The sequence below is a fragment of the Taudactylus pleione genome, unplaced genomic scaffold (genome assembly GCF_031769625.1).
Source record: "Taudactylus pleione unplaced genomic scaffold, aTauple2 ptg000095l, whole genome shotgun sequence".
In the NCBI taxonomy this organism is placed as follows: domain Eukaryota; kingdom Metazoa; phylum Chordata; class Amphibia; order Anura; family Myobatrachidae; genus Taudactylus; species Taudactylus pleione.
Window position 1 is genome coordinate 1,043,862 of NW_028284497.1, and position 13,902 is coordinate 1,057,763.

General features: G+C 44.6%; 1 protein-coding gene across 2 annotated transcripts; it reads right to left on the minus strand.

The window, feature by feature from the left end:
* Positions 1-266: 266 nt before the first annotated feature.
* LOC148526453 (uncharacterized) lies at positions 267-12,834 on the minus strand. Of its 2 annotated transcripts, none has more exons than XM_088470197.1 (4): positions 12,283-12,834; positions 11,952-12,018; positions 6,342-6,539; positions 267-714 (listed from the first exon to the last, which is right to left on the minus strand). In XM_088470197.1, the coding sequence occupies exons 3-4, from the start codon at positions 6,387-6,389 to the stop codon at positions 409-411; spliced, it is 354 nt and encodes a 117-aa protein (XP_088326323.1). In that variant the 5' UTR covers positions 6,390-6,539; positions 11,952-12,018; positions 12,283-12,834; the 3' UTR covers positions 267-408. The 2 variants fall into 2 exon arrangements, with proteins under 2 accessions (XP_088326323.1, XP_088326322.1); XM_088470196.1 differs by having other exon boundaries at positions 267-717.
* Between the last annotated feature and the right edge of the window lie 1,068 nt (positions 12,835-13,902).

Here is a 13,902-nt window from a genome sequence, read left to right on the forward strand (position 1 = left end):
GAGACCCTGTACAGGGTCCTCTAGAACAGATACAAAGTGCATTCCAATTAACTGAGGGTCACAGAGGTGGGCAAATGGGTGACAGGATTGATTTAAGGCCAGGCAATTGGGAGACAGTACTTACAGTCATGGCAATGTGAGGTAGTAGCACATTCCCATGCACACTTGTACTGGAGCATATGTAATTGGCTTCATAAAAATGAATTATTCAATAAGGGACAACAATCACTCAGCAACTTAAGCAATATGATTAATGATACACGTGCTCAGGGAATATCTGTGTACTTTATATTTGGCAAGTAGGATGGATAGGCATGAATGTGCTCCCGCTATGATGTACAGTATGCATACTGTAAGTATTATCACAGGTGCTGTTAGAATCAGCTACACTGACTAAAACATGTCATCCTATTTCCTTTTCTTCTTCCTCTCTTTTTCTGTGTGTCTCTGTCTCTGTTTCTCAGCTTGTCTCTGCCTTTCTCTTTGCCTCCTCCTCTCTTTTTCTCTTTCCATGTTTCTCTCTCTTTCCTTTTGTCTGTCATTTTCTCTCTTTCGTTCTCTATCCCTTACAACCTGACGTTCCCTCTCGCGTTCTCGTTGATTGCTCTGAGCCCTTTGTGCCACGACAGCTGCAGTCAGAATCACATCTCCGTCCACTTTGTCCACCGCTTCATCTTCAGGCTCTTTTTGTCTTATCTCTGTGCTCTCCTTATACTGCTGGTGAGATGCCAAACATTAATGTCACTTTCTATTACATATATATCACTGGGAACAACTATTACACAATTTAACGCCTGTTTCATGTTAGCCAAAGTTCATACAAGGAATCTCTACAGTGGTGGCAGTGTGAGGGGTCCTGTGTTTGGAAACTGACAGGGATTCATGTTTGGTTCAGGTTAGATGGTCAAAATGACTGTTAGTAAGTACCACGGTTTTGAGCATGAACCCAACATTAATCTGTGGCAAATCTCATTGGTTACCAAACAGCAGCACAGCTGACATTTTTTTAATGTTGTCATAGGATGATGTGCATAACATTTTATTACAAAGGCTGTAAGATAGCAGTGAGCTTAAGCTGGGTACACACTGAGACGATGTCGACATGATATGTAGTTTCCAGACGAATTGGAACAACCCATCAGCCGCATCCCTCACTGTGTACGACCAAAATGAGCGCTCCCGCGGTCGCATGTGGTATCGTCTGGTCTGCTGTGCTGCATGTCCAGCCGGACGATATCACATGTGCCCCCGTTGCAGGTAATGAAGGACGGAACGAGGGATCGTTCCGTCGTTCATTACCTCGTTCTAATGTGTACCCGAGGTACGATATGTCAGTCCGTCCTCCAACCTGATAAGCTCTTGTACATGTGACTGCAGCCATTTTAGTACTGTGTGAGAGTGTCACAGTGCAAGGCAGATGTTTTACATTTAGCTCCAGAGAGACTCCAGTGTATACCTGAATAAAGCTCTTCCAGCAGCCTACATCACTACCTGTAAGCAGCATAGACTCACAGGCAGGTGGGCTGTATAGGACCCTATTCCACTCAAGCTTCACTACATTACCAGTGTACATGTAATTGTGAGCATGGTTGTACCTGTTATCTAGCAATAAACCAACACCAATGGTTAAGTAAGTGGGCTGTTCACAGTTTGAGTAATCCACTGGTGTGTGCCTATATACTGTAACTGTGCAGTAACAACACCTGCACACATCAATTCCAACAAAAGCTAGGTAGCAGGAAGAAGTCTTGGTCTGATAATTCTTAGTCATTGTGCTGTCTTTGGAATAACACACTTTGGTGCTGATTTACTAATATTATGAAATCTACCCATTAATTAGCATTTCTTATCGTTGTACATCACGGCTATAATAAATGGTTTACATGTGCCATTTATGAACCCTCTCTTGCCTTGAAATGGGCTCCAATTACAGCCCTTCCCTGTGAAGAGTAACAAGTAGAGTAATAGCTTACACCATCACTTTACTGCCTGTTATGCATTGGGCAAGGCACAGTTAATTGGCCGCACATGCACGAATTTGGGCTGAGGGTGATGAGCCGAAGTATCTTTCTACAAAGAATATATGTGATACTATAGTCCAAAGGCTAATGATGGCTTTCTCTAATGTGGCCAAGCTTTTTGGAGCTTGGTAAATTGCACATTATCAGTATACCCATAGACATCTATGGGAACTGCTCTTGCAAACAATAGCAAGGAGACTGCAGCATATATCTCCAATATCTGCTGCAGTACCCTCATAATAAATGGCCATGATACATATAATATGTGCCGCAAATGTAATTTTACAATTTGATTCCTTAGTGATAATGAGCAAGTTTGGCGATATTGCTGTTGATAATGTGCATGGCTGAGATTGACACTTCCAAGCTCTCAGCCAATCAGCACTTCCCCATTCATGCCAATGGGAGTGACAGGTCATTTTGGGTTAGGTCCAATACAGATTGTACAGTGTGTGTCCGTGGGATTCGGTAGTGTTATTTTTTCTTTTACCATGACCTATGGATTCCTACATGGACCAAAGAGGAGGCCACCCAGGATTTGGTATGAAAGTGGTGGTGTTATTGATTTTGGGGCAGACCCCACTTTTTTTCAATTAAACTTAACTATTTTGCTTCTAACAGTAGCATCTAAATAGTGACTTTGGAGAAGTGGTAATATAATATATTATCTACTAGACTTTTACTTTTAGGCTATTAGGGGTCAATTTATCAAGCAGTGAAAAAGTGTGAAGAAGTGGACCAGTGGAGAAGTTGCCCATAGCAACCAATCAGCTCCTACCTATTATTTTATAGACTGTACTTGATAAATACTACTTTAAAGCTGATTGGTTGGTATGGGCAACTTCTCTACTGGTTCACTTCTCCACACTTTTCACTGCTTGATAAATAGACCCCTTAGTTTCTTGATCAATGAAAACATTCTATAGGGTTGTATAGTTTATTAAACTGCAATCCTGTCTGCTACTGTAGTTTCACTGTGTTTCGTATATGTGCTGTTTTTTTTTTTTTGTTTGTTTTTTATAAACTGCCATTCTTTTGTGCCATTGCTCTGCTGCTTAGTTTAATTGAAAATAATCAACTACTTTTATTATCCTGTTACTCTGGCTTGAACCACCTGTATTGGCCTGAGGCCTGTGTTTTCTTATTTGCTGGTTGGAGAAATGTGTTGGTAATATATAATATTTTTTTCTACTAGGCCAGATCTGGCAACCTGTGGCTCTCCAGCTGCTGTGAAACTACAAGTCTCAGCATACCCTCCCACCGATCAGCTGGTAAAGTATGCAGGAACTTGTAGTTTCACAGCAGCTGGAGAGCCACATGTTGGCCAGGCCTATACTAGGCTTTTACTTTTAGGCCATTAGTTCATGATTAATAACAACATTCTATAGGTTCGTATAGTTTATTAAACTGCCATCCTGTCTGCTCCTTCTGTGCCACTATGTTTCATAGATGTGCTATATACTTTTTTACACTGCCATGTGTTTGTGCTGCTGCACTGTCGTTTGGTTTGCCAGCCACCTTGCTGCAGCCTTTGGCCAATATGGGTAAAAACAATACTGTGAGCTGTGAGGTTGTCAAAATTGACTGGAAATTAATGTTATTACTGTTAATAATACTGTAGGTACAAAAACTGGTCCAAATGACATGATTGTAGCTGTTTTTTAATATATTTCTTTTAAACATCCAGATCCAACACAAACATTTGACGGTGGTTTTGACAAATGACAACAAAGATTACAAACCAAAACATGGGGTTGCTCTCATCCCTAGTTTCTGAAATTATATATTATATATTATATATATATATATATATATAAAAAAAAGACACAATCTGCCGGCACTCAAAGGAATAAAAGGGCAACTTGCTCCGGTGCATCCAATAGCATAAACGATATCCACAAGGAAAAAGAACTGGCACTTGGAGACAGCAACAAGAAAAAACGATGTATACTCTCTAACGTTTTCGAGGTTACCACCCCGTCATCAGGACAGAATACATACAGCTGTATGTATTCTGTCCTGATGACGGGGTGGTAACCTCGAAAACGTTAGAGAATATACATCGTTTTTTCTTGTTGCTGTCTCCGAGTGCCAGTTCTTTTTCCTTTTGTACATATATATATATATATATATATATTTAAATGTTGATTATAGTGTTTCTTTAATGAAAGCAATAAAGGACTTGGGAGTTGATTCAGAGTCAGTGGCATAACTAGGGTATTTGGAGCCCAGGGCAAGCTAAACAACGGAGCGCCCCCCACCCCCCCCCCCAAGTATGTACCAAAAAAGCGGCCACTCTGGGAACATTCCTTTTTATTCCATATGCACCTTAATGCCCCCAATAGTGCCCCTTATGTAATGCCCCTAGTAGTAGTGCCCCTCTTGCAATGCCCACTGTAGTAGTGCCTTTATGCAATGTCCCCAGTTACAGTGCCCCTTATGCTATGCCCCCTGTAGTAATGCCCCTTATGCACTGCCCCCAGTAGTAGAGTCCCCGTTGTGCAAAGCCCCCTGTTGTAGTGCACATTATGCAGTGCCCCCTGTAGTGTCCCTTATGCAGTGTCCCTTATATAGTGCCACCAGTTGTGCCCCTTTTGCACTGCCCCCAGTAGTGGTCATCCCTATGCAGTGCCCCCAGTAGTGCCCCCAGCCAGTAGTGCCCCTTATACAGTGCCCCTGACCAGTAGTGCCATTTATACAGTGCCCTTGGCCAGTAGTGCCCCTTATACAGTGCCCCCAGCCAGTAGTGAGCCTTACATATATAACACAAACACACACACAGAACAAATCAAAATACTTACATGAAACCCTGCTCCTGCGTCCGCTGCAGTCTACTCCACCGTCCTCCTGCTCGGCACTATGGGAGAGACGTCATGACATCTCTCCCTTCACCCACTGTGGGAGCCAGAGGGCGGAGCACATGAGTGAGCTCCAGCCCGGCTCTGACCCTGGGTGCAGTAGCCAATGAGAGTCTGTCTAATTCTAATTGGCTGCTAAAACAAACACACCACCGCTGGGTAGAAAACTCACTGCCAGTGAATGTGCTCCCCGGACCTGGGAGCAGTGTGTTTGTTTTACTGTGTAGTGCTGAAACCACTGACCTAAACAGCAGCCAGCGGCGCACCCCTGCGCCGCCAGTCAGACAACACACAGGGCACGTGCCCCACCCGACCCCCCCTAATTATGCCACTATTCAGATAAGCATGGTGCTGCGACCACTTTAGCATCTTTTGGTGTAGTGGCACCTGTAACTTTATGCTATTACTAGTATCAGCCCTTTCCCTGGTGTACAGCAATGCATCTCACTTTGCAAGGATTGAAACACTCACTTTGTGCATCTTTAGATGCTATAATACAGCTTGGTGCATTTTTAGACGCCAACATCGGACACATTGAAACTGGCACCTGACCAATGCTAGGTGCAGAATTTCCGTCAAATATGGCCTCCAATGTAAGAGATTAAGCATTTGTGGGCCTGATTCAGATGTGGACTGCGTGAAACGGCTGTGCAATACAATCCAACTAAAATGCAAATACAGCAGTAGATGTCTGTAGAAAATAGACACCTCCTTGCTGCATCTGCGATCCCAGTACAGTGGGCCTGATTAGAGCCGAAAGCACTCCAGGGCTTGCAGCAACGAGACCCTACCACAAGGGTCTCATCACAAGCCCGATGGTCGCGATGGTCTTGACCATCACAACCATGTTCCTGGCCGCTCGCTATAGCTGTGGGTAGTCACCCACAGCTATACGAGCGGCCAGGGGGCCGCTCTAAAAATTAAGAGCGTCCGGCTCTGAATCAGGGCCAGTGTCCATAGATACTGGTTCGGATCATCATCGCAACCATCTGTCGCAATTGTCGTAAGTCGAAGCTTACTCAACATGGTAGTCGGGACCCCTCTGCCGAGTCCAGGAAGTCTGCGACCACTTATGCAGACTCTGCACTTGGCACACCTACAAAATGGGGGCAACATGCCCCTATTTTGTGGAATGGTTCCGGATGCCTTCCCTGCTCCCCAAAAGCCACAGCATGTCAATCAGAGGAGGGGCTGCGAGCAATCACTCAGGTCCTGTGCATGCATAGAGGCCCAAATATCGGATATGTACGTAAACCAATGTGGTTATGTACATTTCTGAATCAGGGCCTGAGTTTGCAACCAGTTATGTGATAAACTACCAACCAATCAGCTCCTAACTGTCGCTTTACAGGCTGTGTTTGAAAAATGACAGGAGCTGATTGGTTGGTACTTTATTTCTGTCCACTTTATCTCTCTCCAAGGCTTTGTACATAGACCCCTTAAATTTACATTGATTGCTCACCTCGTCCTCTGAGTCAGTCTCTGGGTGTAGACAACTGCAGCTACTCATTCTTCACTTCTGGGACTTGGAAAGGATTCACCCAGATGAATCTTACATCACACCTCAGTCGGTGTATATGGGTGTGGGAGACTCGTTAATCCTGCTGCTCTGAACTTGATACTAATAGTTGAACACTCCACGTAGGGTGATGGGCATGTCCTAAGGATGAAAATGAGCCAGGACATTTTAGAGAATTTAACTCACACCCATGTTTGTTTCTAAGAGCACTTTCTGTGGTGTAATCTGTCTGGTAGTCTTTCACAAGCTAAAGCTTCTGTGTATGTCTATACATTATTGTTGGCAGAAGAAAATGTATCTATACTAACCTTAATGGAGCGTACACACGGTCAGATTTGTCAGACTTGTCAGATTTGTCAGATGAACGATTGAACGATTAAACGATTTGAACGATTTGAACGATTTTACCAAAGTTTTGAACGATTTGAACGATTTGAACGATTTTTGACTGCATTAAAATGAATGGAATCGTCCAAGTCTGACTGCAAACACATCAGATATCAGAAATCGTTATCTGACCATCGGGAACGCGCATCGTTGATCGTCCATCGTTCAGGCATGTCAGATATGAACGATTTTCCTTCAGATATGAACGACTGAACGATTTTTAAATCGTTATCGTTCATATCTGAAGGAAAAATCTGATCGTGTGTATGCACCATTACAGTGGTTTACCATGTGCTGTGATTATTATATCAAAATAAAGTATAATATTCATGTCTCAATTTACAATTATATGTCTAATTTGCACTTATAATACTTTGTGTCTGAGATGGTGTCCCAGGAATTACTTTACTTAAACTGTACAGCTTACAGCTCAGACAATGCTAAGTAGACACTTTATTGGAACATGTATTTTGTGAATAGAATTGTGAGCAAGATACAAAGTTGGTAATAGATGAACACAAGGCCGGTGCTACCATTAGGCAGCTTTAGGCAACCGCCTAGGGCATCGGCCACTGGAGGGCACAGCTGAGAAAATGAATGGCATAATTAATTACTTAGTGACATATACTGAATTTGTGGTATAGCTGTGTGGAATATTATGAATTTGCAGCAGTGTTATGAGGTACATTATGATTCTGGTGTTCTGCTGTGTGCAATATTCTATATAGTATATTATGAATTTAGAACAATGCTGTGTGGTATATTATTTAACTGGGGAGACTGATACGTGGCATATTATGAATTGGAGGGAGCAGGGCGGTTGGTGAAATGTTGCCTAGGGTGCCCGAAAACCTTGCACCGGCCCTGGATGAACATATTTCTAAGGGGCATATTAAATACTTTTTGCAAAAATATCTTCCAAAATTCCTCAGAAAATGTACATTTTCTCAGGATCTACGCATGAAGTATCCCATGGATTGAGAGGGTACCACAAGAGAGATCTCCAATATCTGCTGCATTCCCCATATTTTTGATCATTTCTATGGGGACTGCAAAATGTAGCGTAGCTTTTTGGAGCCTGATCACTTCCTCATTTTTGTCTTTGAGGTATGAATGTTTGGCCAACCCACTAAATGTTTCTTTTTGGCTGTAACATGGCTGTAAGGAGACAATCTGTGACAATCTGTCTCCCTTTTGATGGTGAATTTAACTAGGATCACGTTTAAAATAAATTCCATTGTCTCCATATTGCATGTGACCTCATTTTTTAAGTGGATGGTCAAAAAGCTATCTATAGCCAATAATATCTGAGGAGAGGAATGTGCTTATCTTGTAGGAAGCTGTGACCTGTCTACTCTTGTGAGTGTATAATAGATGACATGGCTGCTTGTGACAGGTCTGTTGTTATGGTGTAAATAGTAGTAGAAGGAAGAAAGGGTGAGCTATAGGAAGGAGTAGTGAGTAGTAGAAGGAGCTGGGTACCACAATATCACAAAGCAGTGATCAGATACTCCTGTGAAACTATGATTTTATTCCCTAACCTGTATTGCTTTTCCATTGGATTGGATTTACCAAGCTCCGGAATGCAAAGCCATTCTGAAGAGAGGCTTTTTCTATCGTAGCCTATGGGCTACTGTATCTGCAATTCTTTCTGGCCATGTGCATTATAAGTGCTGACACTGAACCAAGAACCAGGATGATAGCACAAGCTATATCTCTACTTCCAGCTCTTATCATAGCCCATCTTCCGGCAAGAAAACGATATTGAATTTGCGTGAAAATTAAATTTTGCGAATATAGGGCCTGATTCAGCAGAGGATGCTAAACTGTTGTTGGACGCAGATTCCCAATTATCGGAAATCTGCGCCTGCGCAGAATGGGTCCCTGTGAGATAGCTCAGCTCCTAATATTCCTCTGCCTGATTGACAAGCAGAGGCATTTGCGGAGCGAGGGTGGCCTGCATTCCCGGAAACGGTGCCTTTCGCCCATGTTTCCATAAGTATCAAGGCCAGGGTCTGCATCAATGAACACAGATTCCTGGCCTCGCTTGCCGGCCAGCCTGCGTAAGCTGAGGCTTATTCAGCTGCCGGCGCTGTCCAACATCGCAACCGATGGTCACGACAATGATCCCAGACTGCGACTGTCGCTGGAATTGCAGATGCGGAGTATCATGATTTACCTGCGGACGGGATGCCGGCAGTCAGAAGACCAACAGCGTCATCCAGATGGTGAACATCCCTCCTGCTGCATCTGCGGGATCCCAGTCGTCAGGATGCCAGAAGTCAGGATACCGACACGGAATCCTGACTCCCGTCAGAAAGCCAATGCTGGCATCCTGATGGGGTCAAGATACCGACATCGGCATCCCGACCACCAGCATCCCAAAGATAAGTTTGTGGGTTAGCGTTACGGTTAGGCCAGGGATGGGGGGGTTAGGTTTAGGGACCTGCCTGGGGAGGGTTAGATTTATGGTGCGGGAAGGGGGGGTTAGGGTTAGGCACCACTGGGGGGAGGTTAGGGTTAGGCACCACCAGGAGTGGGTTAGGGTTAGGCACCACCGGTGAAGGTTAGGGTTAGACACCACCAGGAGAGGGTAAGGGGGGAGAGGGGGAGGGTTAGGGGCCGGTAAGTATCCTAACCCTCCCCCTCTCCCCCCTTACCCTCTCCTGGTGGTGTCTAACCCTAACCTTCACCGGTGGTGCCTAACCCTAACCCACTCCTGGTGGTGCCTAACCCTAACCTCCCCCCAGTGGTGCCTAACCCTAACCCCCCCTTCCCGCACCATAAATCTAACCCTCCCCAGGCAGGTCCCTAAACCTAACCCCCCCATCCCTGGCCTAACCGTAACGCTAACCCACAAACTTATCTTTGGGATGCTGGTGGTCGGGATGCCGATGTCGGTATCTTGACCCCATCAGGATGCCAGCATTGGCTTTCTGACGGGAGTCAGGATTCCGTGTCGGTATCCTGACTTCTGGCATCCTGACGACTGGGATCCCGCAGATGCAGCAGGAGGTGTCAGACACCTTTTAGCAAGGACAGAATTACAAAACTGCTTGTTTGCAGCTTTGCAATTCCGTCCTCTGCTGAATCAGGACCTCAGTCGATATTATCATATCCCATCCGCATTTAAAATGTTGTATATGATAAATCTTACAACATAGCACTCAGTAGCATAACATTATTAGAACATTATTAGAACGGGATGCAGTCATAATACCAACCACTCAGAATGCAGACACAAGAACCCCGACACCTGTCAGAATCTCGGCCATGGCATCCTGAAGGTAAGTAGCGGGGTTAGGGGGAGGGTTAGGGTGTGGGGAGGGGGAGGTTAGGTTTAGGCATCGGGGAGGGAGGGGTAGGGAGAGGGGGAAGGTTAGAATACCGACCAACAGGTGACGATATCTTAATCCTGTCGGGATGCCGGCGTCGGGATTCTGACCGCCGGCATCCCGAGCGCTGGCATCCCTTATCCAACCCATTATAATATATCACGTACCACTATAATAGTGATATTAGATGTGTCTATGCAGAAAATGATAGCCAGTGGGTTGAAGGTAATACACTCCAGAGGGGTACCTCTCAAAAGTTATGTATATTTGAAAGTTGTAGAGTTCCCAAGCAACAGCTGCTCCATGGGGTGGTAATTAGCTTCCAAGCCTCTCTTGTGACATCAGAAAAGGAAGGAGGGGATGTGGGGGATTTTTTGTTTTTTTCTTTTAAATCCCCAGCTAGTCAAAGAGAAGGGTGTTAATTTTTGGGAAAGACTGGTCTAAGAGGTAATGCTCTGATCAGAGTAATCTTGCTATCTGGACCTCATTGTGAAATTTCTTATGCTTGGTACTCTGACCTGACACTTGCTGGACTCTGTTACCCCCTGGCCAAAGTTATTGTGCGATTGTGACCTTGCTGGCTCTCCATCTTATGAAGTTTACCATGGATATAACTAATAATTCTGCATTGAGTGATCAACCCACTTCCCTCGCATTTATATTACCAAAGTGAACTAACCTTTTTAAGTTAAAGAGAAAGGAGAAGTTGTATCCTCATCCTGATTACAGCTCCAGCAATCTCTAATGTGGAACAACTTTCCCATTCCAGTGAATCCTACAGCTGCAGCACAGCCATCGATTTTGCAGTAACATTCTGTGTATGCACTATGTATACATGCACAGGCTCAGTTTATCTAATCTGCATTCTTGAATACCTCCTGCAGTGGCAAACGCAGGATTTCTAGAGGGGGGTTTCCAAAGGCTTGATTTTAGAGTGAGTGTGGCCAGTCCATGAAGAGGGTAGAATTAGCACTTAACCAGCTTTAATATGAGTCCTAAAAAATGTATTGTGTGTCATAATTCCAGCATGTACAGGACCAGTGATCACAATAAGCCATTAAATGTGATAGTAGGGCCATCCTGCCTAAGCTGAATGTTTTTATTTTAGATGTGGGCATCATTCCAGTGCATTAGTGCAAGTCCGGGAGTCTGGGAGCAACCTAGCACTGCCCTGGACATATATGTACATATTGGTCTCTATAGCAGCACATCCCTAACAGTGAATGTTTTCCAGATCTCCTAGTTGGTGCACAGGTTATTTATTACTGGCTGATACATGTTAAAAGATCCACAGGTAGTGCTAATTATTTCATTTGTGATAGTGAGAGTAACATGCAGCACTTGTAAAATTCTATTTTATTACTATTTCTATTGTAGTCATGGTGTGGGCTGGGGAGGGGGTTTCCAGGCAGACAGAACCCCCCCCCCCCCTGCGTTTGCCTATGTCCTGCCAGGGTATTTGGCAGAGAATTACTCTGGGTGTATGTCTGGCTGTACTGTATATCCACTAGCCATACACGTGTGCATCTTCATTCATTGTAACTATTTTTACTTCAATAGGTATGCTAATACCTACATGTGTATAAATTGACTTGTCATATTATATCATCCCTTTACTTCGGGATACATATGATTTACACAGGTTCTGTGGCTGGCTGACTTCAAGTCTCCATTACACCTGGTTTTAATCAACCACAGAAACTGTGTAATTCACATGTGTCCTGAACTAAAGGAATGATATGGCAAGCCTATGTATAAACATCATCTGTATACATGGTTCTGATATATTTGCTTATAATCTTTAAGAAAACGTGTGTATTATAGGACTCACCTAATATAAGGGAGGTCTCTCCTGGCTGCAGATGAATAATTATTTCAGAGTAAAAGTAATGAAAGTCCTGGAGATAAAACAAACAGACAATATAGATCTCACGTAGGACACGAGTCAGTAGGAATCATGGGCAGGAACTGCAGGAGTGAGAACAATGTCTGGATGACACTTGTACAAGCTTAGTACCAAGAAGCAAGTGAAAAATTTAAGTTAAGTTAATATTATTTTAGAACTTTTTGAACTATAAAAAACTATAAATGTTTAGTAGTGAATGAAGAAATATCAAGATTAAGGCATTTCCACTGCAATAATCATTTTGTAGTAGACTCACGGTTTAGGAGTTGCAGGTATGATTTAGCCGTCGCACAAATGGAGAGATTCAGAGCTGTATCCTGTAGTCCTCATTTCCTCAGATATCACTTCCTTACATCACAATATGAGGCTTCTTTCCAAGTTTCCAATCGTGTCAGGACAGGAGAGGTGCTACAGTACCAGTAGCTTGGGTGTGTGTAATTGCAATATGACTGCTATAGAGCCCTGGCTATGAGATGTTATAAGACGGCATATGCATTATGCTAGTTTTCTTTTACAAAGACACTACAGACAGCTGCTCAGTGTGTGTCCAGGCACTCCCAAATTCCTCCCCTCTAGCTATATTGTGTTGGTCTATCCTGACAGGACCTTTTTAGTTATTACATATTTGTTAGCTCCCCTGAATATCAGGGATACTCCCTTCAATTGTGGTGGCTTCCCTGACTCCCTGAAGAGTCTAGCAGTCTCCCTGAGGTTGGGCTGGGTGTGCTGGAAAGAGTGATGATGTTGTCACTCTGCACCCACAATAAAGGAAACACTATGGTGAAAAAGGTGTATACTGTATGTGCTACAAGAAAATGGGCACTGTTCTACAGCACACTAATGGCTACATGACTGGCTGTGTGTCCAAGGATGTGTGATGAATTGCAGGTGATTTGTGCTAGGGATGGACATCGGAAGCATCATCGATGTTCCTGATCTGAGGGAACTACTTTTTCAATCGAATTGCGGATATTAGATGGTTGCCAGCCATCGGATGCAGCTTTCAGTTGCCCATCTGATGGCTGTGTTCTTTTTCAGAACAGTCAGTGGTGTCCGCAGCTCAGCTAATGTGCAAATGCGCAATGCGCACAGTATAACAATAGATTGTTATACTATTAAATGGTTTTGATTAGGGATGAGCAGTTCAGTACATCGGGGCTTGGAAGTTCCCGCCTGACTCGGATCCCACTGCGAGGCCAAATGTCATCTTCTTGACGTCGGATTCTCGCGAGAGTTCGGTTCTACATAAAGCGACGTAACCGGATACAATGCTTGCAAGCATGGAACAAGGAGTTCTGTGCTGCATGAATGAAGACACAGATGCATGGACGGATCTCTGGACCTGATTCAGACCTGGTCGCAAGCGCTGAGCGCTTGCAACCGGGTCGATGGTGTCCCAGAGTGCATGCGCACGACGGAGCCAGCTCCGTTGTGCGCATGTGCGAGACCCGGATAGCGACTGGCAAGCCATTGCTCCGGGTCTCGCACCGATGGGGGTGTGCTGTCGATGTTGAGTGACAGCACGCCTCCTTTGGTGGGCGGGCCAGGGGGGCTGGCTGCCCAGACGGAGGCGTTCCCATGAGAACACCTACAGTCTGGGGGCGGCTTTGGCTCTGTTTGAGCCGAAAGCTCTCTGGGGCTTGCGGCAACGAGACCCTACCACAAGGGTCTCGTCGCAAGCCCGATGGTCGCGATGGTCAAGACCATAACGACCATCTTCCTGGCCGCTCGCTATAGCTGTGGGTCACCCACAGCTATGCGAGCGGCCAGGAGGCCGTTCTAAAAAAAAAAAAGACCGGCCCTGATTCAGAGCGAGCGCTCTGAATCAGGGCCTCTGTCCGTGCTTCTGTGTCTAATAAAAATGAATAAACCTGTG